General features: G+C 43.6%; 1 protein-coding gene across 2 annotated transcripts in view; it reads left to right on the forward strand.

The window, feature by feature from the left end:
- Window positions 1–13413, forward strand: part of ST7 (suppression of tumorigenicity 7) — a 172690-nt gene extending 159277 nt beyond the window's left edge. The window contains exons 13-15 of one of the 2 annotated variants that reach the window (XM_004676970.2): window positions 2051–2143; window positions 4694–4833; window positions 13065–13413. In XM_004676970.2, the coding sequence (XP_004677027.1) occupies window positions 2051–2143; window positions 4694–4833; window positions 13065–13160 (329 nt within the window). In that variant the 3' untranslated portion in view covers window positions 13161–13413. The remainder of the gene's footprint in view (window positions 1–2050; window positions 2144–4693; window positions 4834–13064) is intronic. The other variant, XM_004676969.2, reaches the window with a different exon arrangement.
- Window positions 13414–15584: the final 2171 nt, after the last annotated feature.

Raw genomic sequence — 15584 nt, forward strand, 5'->3', positions numbered from 1 at the left:
CCTTCCTTCCTTCCTTCCTTCCTTCCTTCCTTCCTTCCCTTCCTTCCCTTCCTCCCTCCCTCCCTCTTTTCTTTCCTTGTCTATTATTTATGAACACAGATTCATGTTATGAAAACAGATTAATGATCATTTTTTGCATAAAAATTTGGGCATACAAAATTATAATGGTATTCAATGAAATTTGCTTTGGACCTTTCCTATTTTTAGGGAACTGAACAGATTTTTAGTTACAATCATTCTGTTGCACACGGAGAGTCTGGATTTCAAAAACAACAACAAATCCTCCACAGGTTTCTCCACATTTATGGGATGCCTTCATAGCCGTTATCACTTAAGAGAAGTGGTGTTAAAGTCTTGCCATAGTGCAGTTAAACATGTTGGTTCTCAGCAGAGATTTTAGCGTGTACCCTACAAAGATTCTCTTAGGGGTTGTTTTTTTGTTTGTTTGTTTCACTGACACCCCCCCCCCTCCGGCAAATCCAGTTCTATTGAGAGGGATTGGTTCCTTCCATGATCTTTGTGTGCAACAACCTGTGCAGGGAACTCCTTGCTCTTGCTCTTTCTAGTGGGCAAAAGTCATCTTTGTTTGCATGAAAGTAAAGGCCTGATGGAAGTAGGGTGAGCTTTTCATTTTAAGAAGAGTTAAAGTCTGGGGTGTTTTTAATGTTTTAATCTCTGTTTAAGAGGTTTCTGTAAGGAGAGGAAAATTGATAACACTTTTACCTCAGCAAACTGCCAGCAAACTGGCTCTGCTCTAATCCCACGTTTATAGTGATTTATATTCTCCGTGGCAATGTGCTGTAACCTCAGAATGATACCACTGTGGTGCAGATTGACTGCATTCCAAATGTTGGAATCACATACATAATGTTTTTACTTTTAAATAATATTCAGACACCAGAATAAATACCATATGTGCACTGATGCTGGTTACAATGGAACCTTGTCATTTCTTGTGAGAGAGAACATTCTTTGTTTCTGAATCCTGTTTGAAATAAGTATGCAAAAGATAAATATGTACATTGACAGCATTTTGAGAAGGCTTAGGTAATTACACAGCTGAGGATGTAGCTGTGATTTCTTGAAATGGAGCAGTTAAAACTTAAAGGATTGTTAGGTTGCCACCTCTCTCTGACACTCACGAAGACAAGGATTGTTATCTGACATTCCCGGCATATGGTGTAGTTTTTATGTTTTATATCTACAGCATGCTGTAGTAAAGGACATCTGTTGAAGAAAAATTACCTCCAGGAGCACCGTTCATAGGAACAGTGAGACTAACATGCTGATGACATTGTAACAGGGAGAGTAACACATGTGATAATGGGAAGGGATGGATTGATTGGAAAGCCATAATTCAGTGTGAGACCCCATGTTATCTGATGCCACAAAAGCAGAATTTAGGTGGCCTGACATCATCAAACTACAGATAATCAATCTCCCCAGACCTATTTTTTGCCCATGTGATACTGAAGATTTAAAAGTTTCATAAAGTTAAGAAATACCTCCCAAGTCATGCAGTTTTAGATTCTTGTTTTTATCCGTCTTGGTTGGAATTCTAATCCACCTAGACATATTTTTTAAATAGACATGGCAGAATGCCTTTCATATTTGTACATCTGTAACGAGCTCCAACAAGTCAGTCCACATTTGCTTCTTGGGGAAGCGTTTCAATCCAGGCTTGCATTATTACCATCAGTTAAGCTATATTGAATTAGTGTTTATAACATTTTAATAATATTTGGGAGATGAGGAAACCCTAGGCATGGGAATTGATGGCTTTCCTACTCCTTTGCACCCCCATCCCCACCCAGTTTTGTGAGGTTTGCCCAGAATATATAGTGTGAGATTAATGTGTGAGTCATACATCATAATACATCTCTGACAGTTTATCTGGCACATGACTCAGAGTTTGGGTAAATCTTGCATCCTTTCTGGGAGTATTTGTAGAAGTGTTCCCCATTATAAAATGACTCAAAGTGATTTTTTTTGAAATGGAGAAGTTATGAAGCAAGTATTGAACCTAAAACCTGTGGTCTCTCCTTTGCAGCTTTTCGGATGATCCCTTACCCTTTGGAAAAGGGGCATCTATTTTACCCTTACCCAATCTGTACAGAAACAGCAGACCGAGAGCTGCTTCCATGTAAGTCTCACCTCTCTGTCTTCTTCTTTCCAGCCAGTGAGGGTGGTGTGCCTGAAGGTGGGGATGGGGAGAGGTGGGAATGATAAATGTTTATAATGTTCCTTGTCTTTATTACTCTTCCCCCTACCCTGTCCTCATTTGATAGCATATGAATTAAAGTGAATTATGTCAGTGAGTTTGGCTTTCTGCTGCTCCAAGTCTCTCCAGATTCATAGGGAAAGACCCCAGAGGACTGAAATGCAGATGAAGAGCCATCATGTACTGGCCTCAGCGCAGAGACTGCTAGTTTGGGATGTGGCTTATCTGCTGGACTGGCCCAAGGTGCTGGGTTTTGCTTGAGCTCTCCAGCTGGTCAGCCACAGCCTACACAGACCTGACACTGGAAGGGGAAGCACTGACTTCAGAGGGAGCTGCCGATGAGTCAGGGATGGGGGGGGAGGGTAGCACCAGGATGCTGGCATCAGTGCCAGAGGCGGAGTTGTGGGGAGAGAGGGCTTGCTGTCTATGGGTGATGCAATGCTCTTGGTTGGAGGGATTTCCCTGTAAGCTGTCGGGATGGCACACAGTTGGCTGCTGTGCCATGTGCAGGGCTTGTGAGCGGCCTCAGCATGGCTTAGAGTGCCGAGAGGGAAGGCGCTGCCCTGGGGCCTTAGCAGCTCGCAGCCCGATGGCCCCAACTTTGTTTTGACAATTTCAGTTCAACAGTTACCAAGTCATGCTGTGTACAAGAAACACATCCAGGCTCTTTATGTGGCCCTGACTTAGGACATATTTTCCTCCCTTAATAATAAGCTCGAAATTTTGGCTGTTTTCTCTTCCCCACCCTCCCTCCTGCTACCCCTTCCCTTTTAGCAGCCCCAGTTATAACTATAACATGTACAAAGACTTGCCCTTCGTGACAGGACCTTTGGAGTCCTGGGCACATAGTATGTTGTCCAGGGTCATCATCATCCAGCCAGTCACAAATCTCCATCGTAGGGGGTCTGGGTACAAAACCAGTTGCCCCTCAGATTGAAGTGACAGGTGGTAGCCACTCATTTCCCTGCTACCCAGCCCCCGTGAGATGTGCCACCCAGGGCCCTGCGATGTCAGGGATGTGCTTGTTCCCACTGGCCAACTTTCACTGTGAGAAGGGGTCTGGTACCTCATATTCCATTAGATTTGATGTCATAAATTCCTGTTATGAGCCCATACTTTACCTTTTGACACCCCTTCAGGGAAATCTTTGGTGAAGCTTCAGGTTTTCTGGTAGAAATAAGCAGCTTTCTGAAGAGTTCACAGTTTTAAGCAGTTGTAACTGAGTCCAGTTCACTTTCTGTGGGGATAGATTGGTAATGAAAATGAGATTACAGTTCTTAAAAGAAATGGTAAGAGTAATCTTTATAAGCCTGAAATAGAAAATTAGGGCCCACATTTATTAAGTGCAGTGGTCCACACACAAAACCTTTTGTGGGGCTTGTACATGAAGGGGGAGATAGGACAGACCTCAGTGGTTTGAGCCCTCCCACAGTTCATGCTCATTCTACCCTGAGTTTGAATCCAGCAGGCTGACTCCCTGGCTTGTGCTTCCCCCTCCCTGTATGTGCCCACCTCAGCCTCAGCAGAATGCAGGATGGGCATGTTTAGGGCTCCAAGTAACAGGAGCGGGGAGGTTGAGAAAGAGCTTAGGTCATGGATTTCATGAGGAAAGTGGAGGCCGTGGATCCTTTTGGCTGAGGGGTGGTGGCTCTCAGTGCACCACAGCTGCTCTCCTTTCCCCCCACTCCCTGGCCCTGACATGGCTGCTCCCCTTTGTGCTGGCTCCCGGTGCTGCTCACAGGCAGCCTGGAAGCAGGGAGTGTCCATTCTCTCCCCAAACTCACCCTTAGAAATTTAAAGCTGTGAAAAGTGCTCTAAGGTGTACCGATTATTGATTCATGTTCATTGGTTGTTAGAAGTACATTAAGCATCCGAATCCCTACACTTGTGTGGGCTAATGCTCCCGCCTGTCCCCAGCTGTCCCAGACAGTGGGGGCCAGCACACGAGGGCCTTGCCAGTTGGCCTTCATCAGGGTGGCCCTCCCTGCCGACGTATTGGCGTAGACCAGGATCCAATTCAAGATAAACTTACATCACCGCATTATAATTCAGAAATTACAGGAAGGTGAAAACCAACTATAGGTAGTTCTTTTTTTCAGTATACCTGATTTTGGTATACTGACTAATGAACGTGTCTTTTATAATTTGAATAAAGCTTTGTCTTATTTGCATTTGATTTTGGGGAGGAATATAATATAGTAGACTAGATGCCTGTGAATTTGTGACATCGCCACATCAGCCCTAATACACCCCAGAGGGTGACAGAGTACTGAAGGTTGAATATGGACTTGGGAGGAGCAGAAAGGCTCCCCTAAAGCCTGGCATGGGTCTTAGCTGCAGTTGGTCAAGGGCCCTGCCTTCTTTATTTCCAAACGGCTCTGGCCAAAGCTCAGGAGAATCATCTCCGTAGCTAGAAGTTCACCGAGAATGCACTTTACTCTACACCTCTTATTTCCCTTTTGTTCTTCACAGCTTTCCATGAAGTCTCAGTTTACCCAAAGAAGGAACTTCCCTTCTTTATTCTCTTTACTGCTGGATTGTGTTCCTTCACAGCCATGCTGGCCCTCCTGACACATCAGTTTCCAGAACTCATGGGAGTCTTTGCAAAAGCTGTGAGTATTGACCAGAGGAGGTCTCAAGGGTAAAGCAGGGAAACAGCACAAGTTTGGGGAATGTGCTGTAAACATGGTTATGCCCATATCCATCACTCACTGTTCAATTTCATCATCCTCCATGGAGTCAGGATTTAGAGTCAAATGAGAAGCATGGATGTTTGTTATTCGTTAGTGCATGCCTTGACTGATTTCACACACACGCATGCACACACGTGCACACTCATGCACGCACGTGCGCAAGGTTTTCTGCAGTTGCCAAAAAATGCATGTGGTCTAAAAGGATCACACAGATAGTTAAATGTGTGGGACTTTGCTTTATTTTGTATAAATATAATGACATGATTTCTGATCTTCAGCAATTATGGATCTTTCCTTCAAAAAAAAGATGAGATTTACAATTTCAAAGTAATTGAAATTTGAAAATACTGACTACAAACCTTTGACTTGTTTGAGGTATAAACAGAGATGTGTGAAAGGCTTGCAGTGTTAAGAAGTGTACAAATAGGACACCTAGAAATAAGGAAATTCAGTAAGAGTCTTTAAGGAAGACCGTAGAAAGGAGCTACACTAAGAAAACACACTGCACTGACTGACCATCAACAACCACTGTTTCCCTGTTGAAAACTAAGCTGTTCATTCTGCACGTGCTACAGATGAATTTCAAATAGAAAGAATAAGAAAAAGAACGTCAGTTGTTTTTCCTAAACTCCATTCTGATTTCAAGGCAAGTGGAGTCAACAAAGGCTTGACTGGGTTGATTCATCCTTTCCAGATGATTGACATTTTCTGCTCAGCAGAGCTCAGGGACTGGAATTGCAAGAGTACTTTTATGCATGGTGAAGATGAACTAGAAATCCCACCAGCACCTCTATCTCAATATTTTCAGAATTGCACATCACCCTTCCTTCCCCACCACCAAAGTTGCTCCTCCTCCCTGTATTCCTGACTGCAGGCTGCACTGCCATAGACCCCCCCCCCCCACTCCGTTATACAAGCCAGAAACAACACCTTTCCCAAACTCTCCTGTCTCATCTTTTCACATCCCAGTGATCTATGGGGTCTCACCACCTACCCCTCTAAACATTCAGTAAATGTAACCGCCCTCATCTCCTGTTCTCCCCATGCTCCCTCTTAGGTTAGGTTTTTATCAGTTTTTGTCTGCACTCCTGAAAGAGTCTTAACTGGTCTGCTTACTTCCAGTCTTATCCTCTACCTACCTTTATTTTGCAGTAACACAAAGATGTTCCTTCTAAGTTACAAGTTTGAGCCTGTTTCTTTCCTGGATTGAATTTCTTCAATAATTTCTCACCAACTTCAAGCTAAAGTTTCAGCTTTCTAGCATGGCATGCAAGGTCCTGTTGCGATCTGGTCCTTGCTTGCCTTTTCAGCCTCATCTCTCCCAGTTCTTGCATAGACACCAGTCTTAGGCCGTTATGAGTTACTTGTCATTCCCAGATACAGCAGGCTCATGTGCCTTGGCACATGTGGTTTGCGCTGCCTGGAATGCCATTCCCCCGTCACCCTCCCCCAGCCATCCACCCTCTTCATTTTTGTATGCTCAGCTTTCTTTCCAAGTTGTTAAGCTATGTTAGATGTTGCTCCTCTGTTATCTTACGTTATTCCATGAATACCTACATTATCACATTTTTTGGTGCTATATTATAGCTGTTGAAAACGTGTCCCCCCTTTAGAATGTAAGCTCCTTGAGAGCAGGACTGTGGCCGCCTCTGTAACCCAAAACTTTGATAGTGCCTTGCACAGAGTAGTTTTTCAATAAATGATTTTTAAAAATTTATTTATTTTTGCATACAAAACTGGGGTACAGGCCAGAGTTGCAGGGATGGTAAGAGGATTCACCATAGTCAGGTTGGGGAGCAGAACAGGATGATCGATGAAATATACTGCTGAGGGGAGCAGCGGGCAAGACAGGAGCCGTCACCTCCGGGGCGGGGATCAAACTCACACCGAAGCAGCCGTGGCCAGCTTCGCAGTGCTGCGCTTTAACCGGCTGCACCACCAGGGAGGGCCTCAATAAATGATTATTAAATAAAGAAATGGTAGTGGTTTTTGTAAAACTCAGATAAAGCTTAGCATTTCTTTTATATTTATAATCACAGACTCATAAAAGTTGAAAGGGACTTTAAATTGCCTTCAACAATAACATGATGGAGGTCTTCTGGACTCATTTTGAGTAAGCAATGGGAAGCAACCTATTGAACATCAAAACCCACCTCATTGTTGTATCATTCAGGGCTATGCTGATGAAATCTGCCTTTCTTTAATTTCCACTTATTTCTATTCTGCCCTCTGAAATTATCCTGAACAGTCTACTTTCTCTTACAAATTCTTAAGACAACTAACACTTTTAATGCCACCTCTTAACTGACAACCTTCCTTTTTCTGCAATCAAAATACTTAAATTTCCTTAAGCCTTCTGAACATGACGTGATTTCTAGACCTGAATACCTCCCAGGTGCCTCCTTGGGTGTGCCCTAGTTTATAGGCCTATGGTATTCACTGTTTTCTTCTACTCCCAAACCAACTGCTGAATAAAAGGAGTTACTTAACCTGAATAGGTGAGAGTGTGATGAGGCCTATGGTATTCACTGTTTTCTTCTACTCTCAAACCAACTGCTGAATAAAAGGAGTTACTTAGCCTGAATAGGTGAGAGTGTGATATACTACAATTTAAAATGAGAGACTATGTATATGACATTAGACAATTACTATTTCTCTGTTTATGTTCTCTTAAACATTTTTTTAAATATTTATTTATTTGTGCATACAAAACTGGGGCACAGGCCATAGACTCAGGGGTAGTGAAAGACTTCACCAGAGACAGAGTGGGGAGCAGAACACGCAGATCGACTAAGTATACTGCTGAGGGGAGCAGCGGACAGGTCAGGAGAGGTCTGCCACGCCATGTGGTCACCTCCGGGGCAGGTGGGAATCGAACTCATGCGGAAGTGGCTTCAGCTTGTTAGTGCAGTGCTTTAACCCACTGCGCCACCAGGGAGGGCCTCTCTTCAACATTTTTAAAGCATTTTTGTTGATGTATGTCATTGGCTCAGTGTTCTTCATTAAACTAACAAATAGCTCTGTGGGAGCTATCATCAGATGGTGGGAGTTTAGCAACTAAATAGCCATTCTGAGGCTCTAAGGTGCATAAAATTCATCTGCTCAAGCCACTAGAAACTCAGAATTTTAAATGTTTATACCCATGGATCTGTATTTCTAATAGTGACTCGAGCAGATTCCTGAATAGGAGTTGAGGACCAGTTTCCTTCCAAGAAAACTGCTTTTAAGAAAGCTCTGGGCAGCTGTATACAGGGTTATAGTGTTCTTTCAGAGCTGTGAGATGAGAGCATTCCAGGCATCAGTGCTTCCACCCGGTTATACCTTGCAATCATCTAGGAAACTTAAAAAGTTATGGACTGCCCTCCCCCAGCTCTGCCGCCCCCCACTCCCACCACCCCTGGCAGACCAACTTCCTTGGTCTGAGATACAGGGTGGGCATCTAGGTTTGCAGACACTACCCAGGTGACGGGGTTGTGCAGCTAGGGCTGAGAAACATTGTATTGAATAAAATGACAAATTGACTTCATCTCCTTTAACCAAAGGAGGGAGTTGGGAGGAATGAGGAATAATAACTAGAACTCCACTGGGTGTTCTCTAGGAAAGGCAGTATAGCCCCCTGATATCAGAGATGTGTTTGTTATGGATGTTAGACAAGGGGCTACTCTCTCCCACTTAACATTATCTAAAGCTTTGGTTTTGAGTCTAGCACCAAATGATAGAGTAAAATATTAATTTTCCTCTATAATCTTAATATTCCACTAGCTGTGGTGATTTGATCAGCTACTCATAATTTTCAAAGGTAGTTTAGATAAATTTGCTTTTAAACCTCTGTCTGAAGGATCGCATTCATCTTGGCCTTCATTAAGGTTTAGCAGTTTTCAAAATGTCTGGAAAGACTTCATGGGGAAGGAAGATGGATGGCCTGAAGCAGACAAGCTCCATCTCTCCTCATCCCCGTCCCCCACCCCCAGAGTTTCTCCACATTTCACTCCTGTCACTTCATCAGGCCCCTCATGAACACCCCCAACCTCCCAGCCCCCCACCCCTGCAGGTTATCACAGCTGCCCTATAGGCTGTCTGAAACCATTTGCAACTTGTGAAAATGATTTTCTCAGCCTTTGCTTGAGATAATGTCCCTGGGATAATGACTTTTAGGAGATGCAGGGAGATTGCACTCTCCCCCCACACCCCCTGCCCTGCTACATGTGGCTTGGGAACTGGAACGCTGTGTGTTTACATGTTGATATGCAGCCTGCTTGGGAGGCCCATAGCGAATTGAGCACCACTGGAAAATCATAAAGTGAAAGGTTTCAACTGACTTTCTCCCCAATCTAATCTACCTCAATGACTTAGGACTAACTCTTCCTTCAATGTTTGGTCACCAAGATAAGGTTGCTCATATAAATAAGTTATTCCAAATCCAGTCCCTCACAGAATGTGGGAAGGTCAGCATTCTGACCCCTTCTGCTTTCAAGGGCCATGTCTTTACTCCGCAGGCCTCTCTCCTTCCGAGATTGAGCCCCCTGACTTCTGATTCTCCTCCTCACTTATGGGCTCTGTCCTCTTTGAAGTCTGATATTGATTACAGCAAAATGTCAATTGTCTGATTGCAAAAGGGCACCTGGAACTTATTCAGATAAGCAGAGTCTTTTCAAATGTTAACGAAGCATTTGGGAGCCATGACCCTCTTCTAAATGATGGTGTTTTGGGAAAAAGAGGATCAGGTGATTGAAGTGTCACTCTCTGGGTTTTTATTACTTCAGTTGCTTTTTCTCACCACAAGACACTGATTAAATTATGGCGCATTTTGGACTGTGTGTGTCTGCCCTCTACACAGATGTTTTTGGACATTGTGATAGAATGTTTCCAAGACTGCCTCGCATTGCTTATTCAGACTTAATTTTTCAGGCAATGTATATTCCAAGTCTGTGAGTAAACCTGTTCTTTGTGTGCATTGATTGAGCCTTTCACCAAAAAAAAAAAGTTGACAGATTTTCAAATTTGCAAAGAAATAGTCCAAACCAGGCAAGCTCTGTCAAGTTTTTATTTTTATTTTTTTACTACCTACCTCCACATTAAAAAAAAAGTGATCTTTATTTGGTTACTAAATCGGAAGGTTTAGCAGCTTCAGATTCCACCATCCATTGTCTGCTTCCCTGTGGGGGAGGATGGTAGAGGAAGGGGTGCGGGGTGCAAAGGAGTAGCTAATAAAAAGAGTGTCCATCGGCCCTCCCTGGTGGCGCAGTGGGTTAAAGCACAGCACTGAGAAGCTAAGGCCACTTCCGCATGAGTTTGATCCCCGCCTGCCCCGGAGGAGACAACATGGTGCGGCAGACCTCTCCTGACCCGCCGCCTGTTCCCTCAGCAGTGTACTTCGTCGATCTGCTTGTCTGCTCTGGTGGATCCTCTCACCCTCCACATCTCTGGCCTGTACCCCAGTTCCATATGAATAAATAAATAAATCTTAAAAAAAAAAGTGTCCATGATAGAATATTCTAGATATGAGGGAGAACAGTGAGTCGTGATACACATTTGGAGGTAGCAGGAGTGCAGTTCTCTTGTGGAACCTTGTTGAGGGAATAGGTGTGGTCAGGCACCCGGGCCCATCATGCTTTGCTGTTCAGGGAGGAAGAGAGGCACTAGCAGACATCTGCCAGGGTGAGGCTGACTTCTTGATTTCCAGAGGCCTGACTTCTGCTCTTTTTATGAGTCAGGTCAATGCCTAAAGCAAACAAGCCACTGTGTATCTTACTTCATAAACCACCTTTATAATAACACCTCCAATCATTCTGCTCACCAGGTTGAGGTTCCCAGATGTCCCCATGGTTCTAGTGCATGAAATCATCCAGAGTGCAGATTTCAAGCATTGTCTTTTACCTAAGTGCACTTGCTCATGCTAATGATTAGTAACTCATCCTCTCCAACTCCCTCTCCCCCAGTACAACTTTGGAGCTTCTAAATCTTTTTCTGATCAAATTTTTTGGATAGGATAACCTTCCCAGCAATAATACCTGTCCCTTGAGTCTCATCTCCCTGTCCCTGTCAGAATCTTTGGCTTACCCAGACCACTTTAGCACCCCAGTCCTCTTTACAGAACTGAGTATGGAACAGCAAATGCTGTTTTTTGTGGAAGTTTGGTGGTCTTTGTTTCCATATAAATGAATGAATGAATGTGGGTACATAGGTATATATTTTTAATTTGATAGTGTTAGTATGTTGGGTTAATGCAATCTATAGGCTTATTCCATATTATTCTCTCAGAACCGGGATTTTAAAAACTCAGCCGGAGCAGTGATTGCTCATTCCTGGGCCCATCATCATCCCTGATGCCTTCCCATGGCATTCAGAAGTGGTACCCAGTCTAGCTCTAGTCTGAAAGGGTAGGCAGACCATTCCGTAGGTGAGCACTCAATAAGGGACCATTTCAGAAGATTGCAGAAATTGCCATATGTCCATTACCCACTTGAGGAAAGAACCATTCGTCTTCAGTCCCATACTGACTGGACCGCCAGTGTACTGATTGTGAATACAGCCTGTCATTCAAGGCCTTTAAGCCAAACTATCTGCTATCTTCCGGTCAGCTATGTTCCCATTTCTGTTCCAGGTTTGCTGAACATGAAGGGCTCCCTGCTCATACTTCTTCTTAGCAGTCTTTCCTCCATTTCTATCCTCTGATGTCCCGACTATGTCTGTTGCCTCATTTCAAGCTCTCCTCATCTTTCCTGAAGAATGCATTCTCTCCCTTTTCTGAACCCCTAGGTGCTCCATTTGGGCTTCCATCTTCCAATCACATCTATCTGATACTATTACTTTGTGGTGCACAGGTTTTAATGACCCACACCCCTGGCCTTTGAACTTCCTGACAGTGGGAACTTGTTCTATAATTCCTTTACATCTCACCTAGTAGCTGGGTGCCTAGCTGAGTAAATATACCTCATTACTCTAAAAGATGGCAACAAAGAGGATTCCAAAGCTTATATTAACTCAAGTTCTCTGCATATCAATCTCAACATTTGGTGGCCCAGGCCTTCCCAGTTTATATTTATTGGTTATAAAACAAGCAAACAAACAAAAAAACCCTATTCTGAGGGCAAGAGAATTTGGGAAACTTGTCTATCAGTGGCTTATACCCTTTCTTGAAGATCCACAATCCATATTCTAATGTGAGTAGCAGAATCTATTTCAACTCCATTAAATGCACCATCTACTAATTTGACTTCAGGATCATGCTCCCCTCTGCATTTATACTCATGTTCTGCGCTATACTTCTATGAGAAATTCTTGGTGAAGTGTACTGTGTTGTGGGGGATTAGGACAAAGCACTGTGTGAGCATGCTGGACAAGTGCCTCAGTGCTGAACAGACAAAGCAAAGAAACCATCCAAATGCTGTCTGCCTCACACCTGGCTAGGTTACAGCACCTCTTCTGCTGTATGCTGGATGGCTCGAATGAAAAGGATACTTCACAAGAACATAATTAGAACAATTTTGAGATGTTAAATGAGTCTCAGTGAGTTACTTGGCTTTCTTAAAAGGCACAGTTAATGAACATTTTCTACATGGGATGCAGAAAAGTTAGCAACCAAATGAAAGAGACCCCCAGAGACCTCAGAGCAGCACCTCTTCAACAAGCACATCTCATTCATGGAGGGACCAGCTTGCTGCCCTCAACCCAGGCTCCCATGATGCACAACTAAGCAGGAAGGAACAAGTGGACACTAAGCAACTCACAGTTACCAAGCATGACTTTTTGAAAAGGGACTTTTCCACTTAAAGTGAGTTCTGTATCCAGCTAGGCAAGTAGGTGGGCTAAGCTGTCCCATGTTTAACTCTTCTGCCCACTTGTTGCCCACTTAGTCCCTTTCAATGGCACTCAGCAGGCTTGAAGCCTCATAGGAAGATCAGTTGGCAGAGGGAACTGCCAGTGGACTCTTCTCCCCCTTATTGCTCCACGTAGCAGGCAGGGCCTGCCATGAAGGTCTGTTGCTCTATCAGAGTCTCCTTCAGATACAAATATGAAGTTGTAGCCTTTGAGACTTTCATAATGCAGAGAATGAAGATGTGAGCCAGGGTTGGAGAGGATCGTCTCTATAAGACTATATCTTGAAGGAAAGCTCACCTAACTTTTGTGCCTCTCTGATTTCTTTGCAGTTCCTCAGCACTTTGTTTGCCCCCTTAAACTTTGTCATGGAGAAGGTGGAAAGTATCCTCCCATCCAGTCTGTGGCACCAGCTGACACGGATCTAGGGAGGCTGCCCGCCCTCCCACTCACCTCACCCAGTGGGCTGCCACCATCTCTTCCGTGCCAAGTCCTTGTGGACAGCAAGAAAGCATGACTTTGAAAAAGGGAAGCCATTCCAAGATTTAAAATGTTCATGGACTATCTGTTCCGTATTAAAAGTTGTTTTTGTTGTACAAAACTCATTGATGTTCAGTTCTATTATATTTTGCCTTCAGAAAAGGAAAAAGGTCAAAAATAAACTTTTGTGTATTGCAGCAATCAGTTGTGTCTTCCTATGTCTTCCAACCCTACAAGTTTTGTGCCTCAAATAAACCTACAGGTTCTCATTTACTTTGGGAGGGACCCGGACCTGCTCAGCGGTGGTATATGGAATGCATGTCGGCAGGCCCCTGCAGTTGGCTCAGAAAATGGAATCTCTTGGGCTCAGAAGTACTCAGTGTTTCAGCCCCAACCTGAGTGCCCTCATAGAACAAATGAACACAAAGTATTTCCAAGATGAATGACTGGAAAATTGGATGAATGGAACATACGTGCCCTAGCAAGGTGCTCTAGCTCCGGGACTCTCAGCATTGAAGTTCCCAGAATCATTTTGGTTTTGCTTTCTGAAACTTTAGTGAGAAGAAAATGCCTATTGAGAATTTACAGTCCCATCAGTCTCTAGTAGACCCTGACAACTTTATAATGACCATTTTAAAAATGATTTCTTATGAGAAGGACTTGAAAAAAAAATATTATGTTGAATTCTTGGTATTTGGATATAAGCATTCTTTGAGTATGATTCCCAAAGTGAGACATGATCACTTTGAGTCAACATGATATTTTGTCCTCCATCTTTGAGAGCCTCCTACATGATTCACACCTGTCAGCATCCAAAGAAAAATAACTGACCTTGATTTCTCTGATAAGTGACGAGTACCTCTACTTAAAATCTCAACCCAGTGCTTAAAAAAATGGGTGGAATCTCCTTTACATAGTATGCTTTCCCTTTTATTTAGAATGCTGAATCTTTCTCCATGAACATTAAAAATAGGCCATGTGAAGGTGAACAGCACCTTGCTACGTCTCCTTCCCAGTTGCGATTCCTGTTGGCTCCCAGTCTTCATTCTAGAGCACATTCAAGTGGGTAGGTAAAGTTCAGGCACACAAGGGCCTTTCATGTTTGAGGCAAATTTTCCTTTATATCTCCTTTGTGCTTTGAGGAAATTATCTTTGGAAGAAGTTGAACCCCATCCTCCACACCAGTAATACTGTTCTTGGGAGCAGGGACTATGTCTACTTTGTTTCCCCCATAACTTCCCCCCCCCCAAAGAACTCTAAACATGGTATTTAAATGATTTGAAGGAATTGATGCAAAACCTGAGAGGTGCAAATGAACTTTTACTTACATTCAGAGGAGAGTGCTTGATTCCAGCAGAGAAGGACCAGGGAAGGCTTAGACTTATAATTTTGAACTAAAAGAAAAAGAAATAATTATATATTAAGAGGCGGGGAAACCGACATCCAAAGAAATTTTACCTGCTGGAGTTTGGACTCTCTAAGATTGTGATAAGCCTTGAATGAAAAGTTTGAGAGCTTGTAGGCAGTGGCAAAAAGAAACAGCCCCATGAGGGTTGTTAAGAGCCCGGTTGCAGGAAATGCAGCACAGGAGTGACATGCAAGGATTTAAAAGTACCCAAAGAATATAATAAATTGGACTTTACAGCAGTTGCATGGAGATGGGATATGTAAATTAGAATTCTAAGGGTAAAAGGAAGTGGAGAAATAACGGTAGAGAAAAGGAGATGACACAATGAAGCCACATGGAGGTAACTGAAATGACTCCATGGTCCCAGAGAGGAACTACTCACAAGAGGGGGAAACCATGGCTAAACTGAGGGATGTGATTCAGGGGACCGATGATCTGTGCCTCAGAGTAACAACAATTTTCTAGCAGGGACAAAGAAGGCAGAAGAGAATGAGCTTTCCTTCCCACGTTCACCAGTTGTTTCCTGTTGTGTCCAGCTCATGGTGATTTCTTAGTCCCTAGGGTCCTCAGCCTCGTGAAGTTTTTTGTGACCAACCTGAGGAAGAAAACCTTGGAAGTGAAAACCTTAACTATCATCAAAAGGCAAGCAAACCTCAGATTGGTGTGTGTCTGTCTAGGGAAAGGGCAGTAAGCTACAGCTTTGGAGTATGCAAGGTATATATATATAATTATTTTAAAAGCATTCATTTCTGCTCTGGGTCCCCATTCCTCAATACCTACATCTCAAAAGCGTGTGTCCTGGTTGCCTCAGACAACATCGTCATCCAAGCCCGCTGTGTTCCTGAGCCTGATGGCTCTCTTCTCCCATGATACCACGCACCTGAGATCCTATCCCATGCCAAGCCCCACCTGAGTGTCCCTGGTCACGCTTGCTGAGGCACAGACCTGTGGGCCAAACTTTAGG

Source organism: Condylura cristata, unplaced genomic scaffold, assembly GCF_000260355.1.
Source record: "Condylura cristata isolate star-nosed mole 26May11 unplaced genomic scaffold, ConCri1.0 scaffold00005, whole genome shotgun sequence".
Taxonomy (NCBI): domain Eukaryota; kingdom Metazoa; phylum Chordata; class Mammalia; order Eulipotyphla; family Talpidae; genus Condylura; species Condylura cristata.